At 36.9% G+C, this 13,585-nt stretch overlaps 1 protein-coding gene across 1 annotated transcript in view; it reads right to left on the bottom strand.

Moving 5' to 3' along the window:
- LOC101650333 (N-deacetylase and N-sulfotransferase 4) overlaps positions 1–13,585 on the bottom strand; it is a 356,545-nt gene that overhangs the window by 213,363 nt on the left and 129,597 nt on the right. Inside the window, exons 2-3 of the mRNA XM_004703471.2 lie at positions 9,701–9,788; positions 1,720–1,874 (exon numbers count right to left, since the gene is read on the bottom strand). Coding sequence (XP_004703528.1) covers positions 1,720–1,874; positions 9,701–9,788 — 243 coding nt within the window. The remainder of the gene's footprint in view (positions 1–1,719; positions 1,875–9,700; positions 9,789–13,585) is intronic.

Below are 13,585 nucleotides of genomic sequence, written 5' to 3'. Positions count from 1 at the left end.
ATTGCCTCTATTCCAATTTCTAGTGACCCTGTAAGGCAGCAAATAATTGATACTTTGGATTTCAGATGCAATATATGTTTATGGGAACAGAAAGCCTCATTTTTCACATGAGGAGTATTTGGCAGGTACAAATTGCTGACTTTGTCATTAGAAGTCTAAGGCATAGCCATTTATTTACACCACCAGGGTTTAGAGCAGTGGTTCTCAAACTGAGATCCCAGCAGAATCAGCAGAAACAGAGACCTTGTTAGAAATGAACATGATCAGATCTGAGTTACAGTCAATTAATATTGGCCTTCTAGCCATACTTTCTTACATGATATAATTTAATTCTGGACTTAAGATGCCTTTGGCCATAACTCCATTTGAAGGGTGCTGTCTACTATAATAATGGACAGGATTACGGTAAGATTAAGACCTAACATTACTAGAGACCTTTCCTTGGGGGCAGCTTTAGACTCGGCCTTAGTAGTTGTTGTCGGGTGCTATCAAGCTGGCTCTGACCCACAGCAACCTTATGCACAACCAAATAAAACATTGCCCAGTCCTGAGAAATCCTCCCAACTTTTCCTCCGCACGACCCCATCATTGCTGCCATTGGGGCTTTCCAATTCCCTGAGGAGCTTCCTCTTTTCTACTGCCCTCTACTTTACCAAATGTGAACTCCTTCTCCAGAGACTGCGCTCTCCTTACAATATGTCAGAAGTTTGTTTGACCAAGTCTTTCTGTCCTTGCCTCTTAAGTAGAAGGTGTGAACCAATCCACTCCTTTTATTTCCTTAGGGGCATTTTTAAGACTCTACCTCAATAGAAGGTTGTGATTTAAAACACCATGCTCTGTTTTCCTTGGATGTGGTATATACATTGATGCCACCATACATACTAGCACACATCACCTCCTGGAAAGCCTGACAGAGGCTCTCCTGACAGAGCATTGGTAGAAACAAGAAGTAACTCAGCCACTGTGCTTTTGGACTTTTTTGGGGGGGGGCGGTTCTTACTCTGGACCGTGCATTTGGATTAACTCTGCCTGACTTTTGGGTTCCAGACACTGTTGCTATGTTTTGTAAATTTCTGTGGGACATGGCAGTAAATTGCAAAACTCAGGGACATGAGGGGATATGTTCAAGGGAGGTGGTGGGTGGGGGCGGAGTGGAGCAGAATAGCATCTTGGAAAAGTTGGACATTTGGGACCCTTTAACCTCCAACTCCTTGGGACTAGCCTGGTATTAATTATTCTAAAAGAAATTCTTGCCATAGCCTTTTTGCATAGCTATTGAATTAGAAATTGTAAGCCCAAGACTCAGCCTTGAGTTTGCTGGTTTATTGTGACAATTCAATTGATTTGTCCATTCATTCATCTGTTCTACAAACTTTTGACATGAATCATGATGCATCATATAGCACAATGGCAACAGTCCTATTTTTGTGCCCTTCAGAGATACAAGACCATTCCTCCCTCAAAACAAATTCCACATTTTGATAATAACCCACTTTTCAAAATAAAATTTTTATACCACCATCCAACACACTCAGATACAGACATTCTTGAGGTTACATACCACAGAGCAATAGATATCCCTAATACCTGTGATGCACTTAGATAGGCTAGTCTATTCCCATTGACCAAAACCCAATGCATTGATTTTATGAACCAATAATGGATCACCACTCACACTTTGATACACGCTGCGGAAGAAGTAAAAGCAGGAAGACTTACCAGGGCAAATTCCTTGTTGAGCATCATCTGCTCCACCAGGGCTGACTCGTTGTGGAAGAGGTGGGGCTGCATATGGCTCCACATGTGAGGGAACCACCAGAATGCGTCCCCCGACCCCAGGAGGCAGTCATCCCCTTCATCCTCCTCCGCGGTCCCTGGCAAACAGGAAGATCAAAAGGGCGCAAGTGAACATGTCATACCAGCTTAAAGGTTGTTTTTGTCAGGTGCTCATTATTCTTCATACTGATATAGAACCGATGCTGCGCTGTTTTAATCAGGGGGAAAAAGGCTCTAGTTTAAATTACCCCAGCGACATTAAGCATTAGGATGTGGGGTGGGATGGAATGGGGTGAGGAAGACCCATTTCAGGTCCACGCAGTTGCTTCATTGAGAATGTAGGGGGCAGGTCATCAACGAAATGGTTTGCAATCACTATTATGCGGTGATACTTAAAAAAATAACCCAACTTACTTTTAAATAGCTTATTTCTGTTCAAAGTTACCAACAAATAATTACTTTCTCATTTGTTCAGAAGGGGCCAATTAAATGAGAGATTATGATCATTTTTCCTCTTGCAGTGTTTCCTGCATAGAATGTTAATGCTAAAACTTATCTGATGATTTTTCTAATATTGTTTTCATCACAAACAATTCTATATGCCAACTGAAGTGTATTAGAGTTAAAACGCTAAACCATATGGTTGTGCAAAGCTACCATGTAGAGTGAGAGTCCTAATTCCATTTTGTGTCCTGTCAGAAATTCAGATTTATTTGAGTTCTTTCTGACCATTAAACCAGCAACGTGCTAGAGCACTTCCAGGGCCAGCTTGTGCTCTGTATGGGAGTGTGATGGTACAGCTCAAAGTGGATTGAAAAACCCCACCTGAGAGGTGGGGTTTGTCCTCAGGCTTACACAAATGACCAGGAAATTGCCTGAGCTGTCTTTCACGATACATGGAGTCTAGCCACTTGTTGTCTGGATATGTCAAACATTAGGGGTTCTGGTGAATATGACTCTTGGCTGCATGGTCATGAGCAGTACTCCAGTCACCATTTAACCAGGCTATCAAAGCCCAAGAACCAATCCTATAAACTTCTTAGTGTCCAATTATGTGCTTATGAAAATCATGGTTCTTTCCCTGGTCTGGTTGGCAACAGTGTTCAATCGATCTACTACCAATCATGATTTTACTACTAAATGATTCTCTTCATTTTCCCATCATATGTAATTAGCCCTATGGCAGAAATCCATTGGTCTCATGTTGATAGTTTTCATCATCCAGGATGATTTATTTTAGTTTTGTTTTTATCTTATTTTAGGATTAATAAAAGGATTTCTAAAGAACGGATTTAAATTTGGGTGGCCTTTTTGTTTGTGTCTGTCCTTAGCACAGAGGAAATATGTATAGTCAAGTAAAATGCAACATTAAAAAATGAAAAAATCTAGAGATAACCAATGAAGATATTTTTGTATTCTTTTTACTTTAAATCTCTTTTCTAGTCATTATTTTAAAAAAACCAATCTCTTATATAAAAACAATTTTTTAAACTAAATATATATTTTTAAAATATACGTATATGTGTGTCCTTACATATATTTGGTGTCATTTTGAGTGCCTGCTTCTATCACTTAATTAGCTATGTGATCATGGTCAGGTTAACTTTACTCAGTTTCAATTTCACTATTGGAAATCATGGGTCTTAGTGAAGAATAAGTGAGAATAAATGATGGAAGCATTTAATACTCACAGTGTAAATTGCAGGTAGTATATACTTAATAAATATAGGTATCTCCTGCTTCATGAAAGTAAAATTTAGTGGTTTATACCTTAGATATTTTTAACATTTATTGTTTTGTACATTTTTAAAAACATTACGTGGTTAGATGACAAAATTGTTAAAGTCTGAGACTAGATCCTTTTAATGTATACTGCAGCATGCCACTCTTCTATTGCTGTGAATAGGTGAATAATCCACCCCAGATTGTGGTAATACATTCTGTTGACGTAAAAATAATCGTGGTGTAAAAAACACTAAATGTTAATGAATGCTACACACAGTTCTTTGATACTGCACAAGTAGCAAACAAATACAAGTCTTGAAAGTAATAAAGTATAAGAATATGATGGGTAGACAATAAGACAAACAAAACATAACAATGACAAAAGAAACAACTGTGATGCAATTGGGTTTCCATAGGGCTTTCAAAGCATGGAGTTTTTATAGCAGCAGACTGGTAGATTCTAACCTGTCTAACATGGAGACCTGTTTCCATCAAGAGAAATAAACAAATACTGTTTCTGAATCAGAATAAAAAAGATGATTAGTCATGATCTAGATTTAACTTTGGATCAATTTAGAAGGTAAAGACTCAATATGAATGTGGATAATTTAAAGGCACCTTGTGTTAAATAGGGTCATTTAAGTACATGTTTGGTGTGAAAAAAAAATAGAAGGAGAATTCCAAAATTCAAGGGAAAAAAGGAATGAAAAGATAATGGAGTTTCCCCACAGACTCTGAGAAGTCCCTGTGCATGCGTTCACTGCACATTAAATACATGTTGGTGGCACAGTGGATGAAGCATTGGGCTGTTAATTCCAAAGCTGGTGACTAATCCACCAGCCACTCTGGGATCCACTAGGACCCGAGGCTCCTACGGGAGCCATATCATTTCCCCTTCACTTTAACTCACACTATGTGTACTACAGACTCACGGTCCATTGACTCCTGTTAATGTGTTAACAATTTTAAATATGGAAATGCAAATGACCGTGAGTGTATCGTTGCCTCAAATAGGGTTCAGGTATGAAGTGTTTTTGCTGTAGACTAAGTTTTGCTCCTGACCTTCAATTGGCGGAATGAGGCATATGTCATGAATCAACTGCCACTTCTCTCACAACCTAGCCTTCCGGAACAATCATGTTGTACTTTGAATATAGAATATTTAAGAAATGATTTCAATCATTTACCTTCAACTGATCCTTATTAGGAGTACTAGGAAGCATATAACACATACTTGGGTAGAACGGAGACCAAATGCTCAATTTGAAGAAAATCTATAAGCAGTCACCACAAGATTGAGAATGTTTTTAAAAATCTTTTCTATTTTAGATCATAGGTTAATTTCCTATCATTCTTTCCCTTATTATTAACAGGGCATATAGTAATAGCTACAGGATCCAGGCCTGGAAATAGCTTAGTAAAAAACAGGACCTCAATTCACATTGAGGAACTACTGTAAAATTTCAATATTTATAAGTCCAAATAAATAAACATATTAAATATGTTCATTCACTTCTATAGCCTGGGTGAGTGTATTCTGGGTCATAACCACTCTAGAGCAGGGGTGGAGTGCATCCAGTCTGAGAAATCAGCAATATCAGGTAACATCACACGGCTCACCAAAAAGAAGTAGGCCCAGCTATCACATAAGGTTTGTGTTACTTAAATGTTTGACCAGATATAGTAGTAGGCTAATGTTAGGTGGATATGTTTGTATTGCCCATGAATGATTCTTGTAAATATTAAGAACTTCCCAGTGGAGTTTCAAAGGCTGTAAATTCTTATGAAACCCCAGGTCCACTCTACGCATGCAGAGCGGCTGGCGGATCGGAATCACCAACTTTTGGATTAACAACTTAATGCTTGTGCCACCAGGTCCATTTAATGAACAGTGAGCCCATACAAGAGGACTTCACAAAGTTTCTGGAAAAGCCCCATTATCGTTTTATTACTTTCCCATGCACTTTTGGAACCCTCCTTATATACTTTTTACACCTAATATGTAGGTACTTACATTATGTATAAAATATCATTTATAGTCATTGTTGGCCATATTCTACCTTTAAATTATCCACATTCAAATTGAATATCTTCAAAATTGATCTAGAGTGCAATTTAGATGATTACTTATTGAATAAAATATTTGAAGAATTCATCTATTTGCCATCATTTTTAGAGGATCTATATTGGGATATGGGTCTAAAAGTTCTTTCAGCATGCCAAAAGAGGAGTGACTTTAGATAGAACTTGACTGTATGTTAATTTGCTGAAAGACAAAGTTGTAACCTTAAAATAAGATACATAAAATTCCAGTGTTTGCATTATACCATGTTCAAATATTTTCTCATTGTGTGAAATATTGTGATTTTAAATTGCCAGCTGTTTCCTAATTTTCTTTATACAATGAACCTGATACAATGTGAGCATAGAATCAATTGTTCTAAAATATTACATAGGAATGACTATATGGTGTAGAAAATTGGTTAAAAGCTACCTACAGTTCTGACATTGGACACTAGAGCTGTGGGAACAATTAAATCATTTTATATTACTTAATTCCTATACAAAAGTCCTTTCGAAAAAGCAAAAATTATAAACACTAAGGTAGCACTACAGTACATTAAAGACTGTTCCAAATTAGATTTATTTTATTATTAAAATTTCACATTTCATATACGTTAAACTGATATACTCTCTCTCTGTTACCCTAACTAATTAAAATTCCTTGGATTGATCCCAGGCAGTCTGGTTGTAATATTTTTGATATCTAGTATTTTAGCCATTATTTTATGTAGCAAAATAAAAGCAAAAATAAATATATAAATAAAATCAAACAAAGAAAAAAAAATCATTTTTATATTTAAAGTTTTATAGTATCATGGTTATTATTGGCAAATCAGGTGTCTTATTAAACACCAACCTTAACAACATTGGCAAACTATATCTAATAATATTCATGAAATATTTATTGAACCAAATTCAATCCATTCCTAATTATAAAAAATTGCAATGGTTGGGACCAGAAATTGTTTTCTGGACAATGAAATGTTCACCTTTCCACATCTAGAAGGTATCTTAATGTTATAAATGTATCCATTTTTTAATTGGGCTTTCCTTACAGAAGACCAGTGAGGTTTTAAATCTTTTCAGACTAAATATTTCACTAGACTCCTGTGTTCATGCCTGTAGGTTTCAAACTTTTGCAATTGCTTCAAAATAAACTTTTCCTTTTGGGAAAATATTGCTTCTGAGCATGTGAAGGACAAAGAAACTGAACCAAGAACGGATACAGGGAAGCTACACATAAATGAAGCAGGCTAAGGAATATAGAATCAATCATTATTACACTAAGAATATGCGATTAAATGTCTGCAAAACAATGAGACTCATCAATCTGTATCTTTCCTCCCTGGGAAATCCGATCATCCGGCTGAGAATGGAGACAGTCGTTCAGACCAGGCCATCTCCTCGTGGTTGCCCTGGAGAGGCACGTGCGCATGTACGGAAAGCACCTCTCGGATTTTCAGCCCTTTGTCCCTATAGTTAAACCACCATATGAGAATATGGCTTTATAGGAAGAGATCTACTCTTCTTATACTGATGATAGAGGATATCACTAAAATTGATGTCTGCACTGAACGAAATCCTTTTTTTAAGTGAATGAATAGTAACAACATAGCACGATTACACACTTGAAATACCTTATGGACCCATTTCAACGGTTCCGATGCAGGAACGAATCAAACCAATTAAAACATGGTTTTATGTGAAGAAAATGAAACTTGCCAGATTTATAAATTCATATAATGCTTCCATAAACTGCAATATCACCACAACAGACTATAATAAAGTGAGTCATTCATTATTTTGTTGCTTAATTCCAACATAAAGAGTCAATAAAGGCCATTTAAGAGATTGACTTAAAACATATCTGCTATTTTTCCGGCATCTTTCACAACCACTATTCCTGTGATATTAAATAGTGTGTTCATTTCCTGGTGGAAGTGTGCTGTGTACATGTTCAGGATTATGAAGAAAAAAATCTGAAGTGTTATAACCTGCTATCGACATTTATTCTGCACATGCCTGGCAGGTTTAATAGGTCTGAATATGAAAAGTAAATAAAATTGAGGCAGTTATCCAGATATATTCCAGCCAGAAGAATAGTTTTACTTACAATTGGAAAGCTTTTCAAGACAAAGTAGTATTGTTTGTATGTGAACCCTAAAATTCCCATAATTTTTTTCTCTGCATGAGTAGATACAGCCTTCACAGTTATCTGCTTTATAACTTCATAGCCAGAGCTTCTTAGGCCTGAACTCATTTCTGTAGGGGGGGTTTGAATAAGATTTACAAAACCATGTCTATTTTCAAAATTGTAAGCTGGAATTGGTTGGCGTGTGCAGATAGGATGACCCAAATCCCCTACTGCAATATGTCCTTTTAAAAATATGCAATCATTTGATTTATCAACTACTCTAAATACTAATTTTCCTTCTGTTACTTTAAACAGATTTACACATTTCAAAGCAGGAGAGAAAAAGCATTAAGGCAAACCAGCAAGATATTCCGTATGCTTCTGTATTCTAATAAACCACGCTGCGGTTTTACATTAAAAAGCCTCTTTGGGCAAACATACTGTATTTATGATAATTAAAGACTAGCATTGTATGGGACATTTGTAATCAGTCAATAAGCAGTATGCAAGCATGGGGAACACCAGGAAATGTTTCCACTAAGGTGTTATGAAGAAATGACTGTGCAGGCACCAAAACAAAACACTGCATTTCACCCCAGATGCAAAGATGGGAGGAGGCTTGTAGGCATTCCTGTAATACAGGCACAGCATACCATTTTGTGCTACAGTTTACATTGATATAAAAATATCAGTTTTACACAGATGCTTTTTATCTATACTAGTGCCAGACAATAAAGAGACCTAGTCTCTTGTTGGTTAGGCTTTGGCCTGGTAACTATAAGGTCAGCTGTTCAAACCTGCCGCAGGGGGGAGATGAGACTATGTATTCCTATAAAGGTTTACAAACTCCCAAACCCTACAAAGGCTCTCTATGCACCCAAATGGACTCTGTGGCAGTGGGTTAAGGTCAGACATAGCAATGGTGAAAGTGGGAAAGAGGTGGACAATATCAGAACGTAGAGTAGTGAGTCAACACCAGTCACGTTTAGAGCAGTGGCCGAGAAGCAGAAACTGAACAGAAATGCAACTGTGGCAGGACAGAGATGGACGTCTGATTGCTTGTTGTTATGCACGTTGGACCAAAGTAGCTCTCATACTTAGAGGTAAAATGCTGTAACAGATAAGAAGTTAAACAAGATCATCCTTACCCCAAACCCATTGTCTTTGAGTTGATTTCTGACTCATAATTACCCTACCTAGGGCTTCCCAGGCTGTACATCTTTACAGGAGCAGAGAGTCTCAATGTTCTCCTATGGAGCATCTGGTGGGTTTGAATCTCTGGATTTTCATTTAGCAGTCCAAAGACTTCCTGAAAGTGCCACCAGGGTTCTTTGTGGAGACCACGCTTCCAAACCCAAACCAAATTCATTGCCATTGTGCTGCTACGGACTTATCATGACCCTGTAGGGTAGGTCAGATCTGTCCCTGTGAGTTTGCAACTATAACTCTTTATGCAAGTAGAAAGCCATCTTTCTCCCTCGGAGTGACTAGTGTTATGGAACGGCTGACCGGGCTGTTAGAAACCAATGCATAACCACAACGCCCTCAGGCCCTTTTATGACCATCCTTAGGGTATTACATTTTTGTGAGGCTGCCAAATTTCCTTCTTGACTAGATGTTTCTCAAAGAAAAGGACTATGTTCCAAGACAAACCCCCAAATCCATTACTTCAACTCTCCAACAACTCTAAAGTGTCACTTATTACTATTATTTATAATTACTATGCTTTTTACTAAGACAATTGAAGCAGTCATAATTAGAACAGTGCTTACAGCTACTTTTACTGAGTTAAAAATGTTGCTTTTCCCCTCTTTGCCCTTGATTCTAACGGTATTTGCCAAAGTAAACAAGCTCATTGATTTTGGATTTGGCAACTCATATAAATCATCCAAAATTTCCCCACAATCAGTCTAGACATTGTATTTCTCCTACTTATGGACCATCCAAAATCCTATCTCCTATTTATATGTAGCTGCCTGAGAACACAAAGCTCCTTCTTACCTGTGTGGTAAAACTTCCCTGAAAATCCAAGGTTGAAGGTAAAATTTGCAACCTGATTGCGCAGTAAATTTTGAGTCTCTAGTAATGCCTGAAATAAATAAGAAATTAACATGATTTTAGAAAATATAAATATGAAGCTTTGGTATGCCTCGTTTTCAAATGTGTGTGCATGGATGAAACAAAATAAAAGGGACATTATGGTGTTTTGAGTATTTGTGCTATACAGAATTCAGCTATTATTACTACTATTATTATATTTCTGTTTCTATTTTTATTGGTTACCAAATTATGACACCGTTAAGTCTCATGAACATTCGATGCTGCTGGGAGGCAATCCTCCAGCGACACAGCACAGAAATCACTTTTAATTTGTGTGTGACATTGCCTGGATTTCAGGTTATTGTCTATCCTTTCCTGGGGAATTTTCTTTTAAAATTCACAGGAGATTAATAAATTCTCTAGTAGTTTGTTTGTTTGTTTTACAGAATATAGAACTTTTATTTGAATTGCAATTTTCTATTTTATATAAATCTGCTACCCCTCTATCATTTTTAAAGGCTTTATTACTGAATTGAAAATTTGGGCTACAATTTTACAAACTGGTGAACTATATATAAATACATTTAATAGGATATTATTTGCAAATCTAGAGATATGAAAAAAAACAACCCTCAGGCCAGTGATATCATGTTTCTAACTACAGAAAGCTATTTTTGAAAAGTGACAACGAAAGTCTACATTGTTAGATTTGGAGTCTAAGAATGTTAATTTCTTGTTTAGAGATGGAATAAGGATCCACTGATAATAACCTTAGAATGAGCATATAATTATAGGCTCTCTTTTTTGCCTCTCTTCCTCTACTCCTAGTGCTATGTAACATAGTAGGTGCTTTAGTTCTGACCCAATTGCTGCCGAGTCGATTCTGTTTCAGAGTGTAGGACAGAGCAGGATTGCTCGACAGGGTTCCTGAGACTATAACACTGTATGGGAGAAGGCAATTGCATCTTTCCCTGAGGGAGCAAGATGAGGGTTTGAATGGCCAGTCTTGCAGTTCACAGCCTAACATTTCACCCACTGTACCATCCAGGCTCCTTGCTGCTGATGTATGCAGTATAATTTACAACTCTCATATCATTTGACTGTGAAGTTCGCATATTAGTCTACCGTGGAGTCAGTGTTTTTAGATTTTGCTTTGTTGAAGGATTTATTTATTTATTTTCTTTTAGGGAAAGCCTTCCTTCATTCTGATGAAAATTTAAAATCCCTTAAAAACTAGAGACACTAACAGGACTCTGATTTTTGATGACTGTTATCGATCTATTGAGGTGAATAAAGAGCCAGCGGTTTAGATAATTTCTTTTGAAACATTAGTTAATGGTTAAGGATTTGTTTCATGATTTTTTGAACTTTTGCACATTCAAAACTAAGGAATTTACCTACAAATTAGTTTACATTAGGGAAAAAAACAACACACAGATAAAACAACTAAAAGAACTAAAGATTGATAAACTCTATAATCATTGGTTATACAAGATCACAGCTACACTGAGTATAATTCTAGTCCCTCTTATTTAATATTACCCACTAGATGCATGAAGAGAAAAAAAAACCTAGACCATTAGTTTAAACAAGTTGTAGGATATGTAATAATAGTGATTATTTTCAGAAGGATAAAACTAAGTATCAATAAATAAAATAAAATCTATTGACATTGTTAAACTAACTGGCAGATACTATGAAAAATAGCCTTAAACATAAGATCATGGCTATTTTTTCCTCTGAATTCCTTTTCAGCATTTCTCATTTTACTAATGGCACATTCTCTGAGAATCTACCATTTGAAATGATATTTTATTTATTTATTTGAAATCCTTCCTTCTTCCCGATTTTTTCCCTATACCAATCCCACTTATCAATTTTCTAGCTCTGAGTTCTATTCTGTCTTCTATATTCATTTACACAGCACCCATTTTTAAATTCAGTACACATTTCGTATAAGAATTGCAGTAATCAGAGTAAATGCAATGTTAAAATTAATAAGCATATCCAAACTTGAACAATTCTACTTACCAGGTAGACACATGAATATGTGGTTGCAACTTATGACAATTCCTAAGAGTGAAATCTGGACCCTACGCTGATATATGTCATATTTTTATAGTCGTTAGATGCCAATACATAGGTTTGGAGGCACAGTCACCTCACACACAACAGAACTAAGCATTGTCTGGTGCTGTGCCATCCTCAAGATCATTGCTATGTTTGCGTCCAATGATGGAACTATTGTGTTGATCATCTCACTGCGGGTCTTTCTCTTAATTATACCAACTCTGATAACCTTCTTCAGGGGCTAGTCCCTTCCTGACAAGCCCAACACAGGTGAGCTGAAGTCTTATCATCCTTGCTTGTAAGGAGCCTTCTGTGTTTACTCTTTCTAAGATAGATTTGTTTATTATTGTGGCAGTCCATAGTATTTTCTTTACCAGCACCAACATTTTTCTTCCTAGGTCATGGTATTTTCCATGGCGTCATATGCATTTAAAAGGTGGACATTGAATAAGGAGGAATGAAGAAGAATCACTATGTTTGAATTAGGGTGCTGGCAAAAAATAGTGAAGGCAACATGGTTCGTCAAAAGAACAAACAAATCTTTCTTGGAAGAAGAGTAACCAGAACGCTCCTTAGAAACAAGGGTGTCATTTCACAGATGTTTGACACTTTGTCTGAAGAGACCAGTTCCTGGAGAAAGCTATCAAGCTCGGTGAAGTGGAATGACAACAACAAAAGAAGGAGAGACCCCTGAGAAGACCACCAAGTTCTTTTGTTGGAGCCCAGGGCTCCGGTTGTGAGGACGGTGCAGGACCGGGCTGGGTTCGCTCTGTTGTCTACAGGGTCATTTGGAACCAGTTCAATGGTGCCCAACAACATCAACAAAACTCAAATGCACCAATTGTTCTTTGTGTTCTTTACTCATTAGTGAGTTTTGCATATTCAGAGGTGATTGAAGACACTATGGTTTGGGTCAGGCACATCTCAATCCTAAAGGTGACATATTTGCTTTTGAACACCTGAACGATGCTTTCGTTAGCAGCTTTAGCCTGTGTAATGTACTGTTTGATTTCTTGACTGCTGCTTGGATGGGCATTGAGAGTGAATTCAAGTAAATGAAATCATGAAAAATTTAATACATGAATATATGTCATCAAGAAACAATTTAGATTAAGGAAATGTGCAGAATGCTTTGGTACATTTTAATGAAAAAATAATAAAGATGGAATGACTTAATTTTCCTTCAATTATTTATCATTTTTGGCCAAACCACCATGAAACTTACTGCCATAGATTCAAGGCTGACTCATAGGAAGTCTGGGGAGGTGTGCGTTGACCTGCTAATCCTAAAGTCAGCAGTTCAAAAGCACCTGCCTTTGGTGGGAGAAAGATGAGTGTTTCTGCCTCCAAAAAGATTTATAGTCTTGGAAACACACAGTAGGGTCATTATGAGAGCAGTTGGGCAGGCCCTCCTCATCTTTTTCTTGTGTCCCACCTTTCGCTTCTGCATCCTGTAGTCTACGGTACATGCTGGAATCATGCTGACAATCTTAAGGCAATAAGCGCAGTTCACACTTGAGTTTGAGAAAGTGACTCATTAACAACTCAACGTTGGCAAAATTACCATTTCTCTAAATCTTCAGTTTATCTGTGAAAAATAAAAATGCTTATCATTCTAAGGATATGATGTGCAAAGTACTTTGTATATAGTAATAACTCAATCAAACCCAGATTAAACTCTTCACCATAAATTTTATTCTGAATTCTAGAACCTAGAGGCCAGAGAAGAACTGCCCTTTAGGGTTTCCAAGGCTTTAGTATTCACGGAATCAACAC

The sequence above is a fragment of the Echinops telfairi genome, unplaced genomic scaffold (genome assembly GCF_000313985.2).
Source record: "Echinops telfairi isolate 266 unplaced genomic scaffold, ASM31398v2 ScPeMD7_7468;HRSCAF=8506_0, whole genome shotgun sequence".
Lineage (NCBI taxonomy): Eukaryota > Metazoa > Chordata > Mammalia > Afrosoricida > Tenrecidae > Echinops > Echinops telfairi.
The sequence above is the reverse complement of the archived record's forward strand: the minus strand, read 5'-3'. Positions and strand labels throughout refer to the sequence as shown.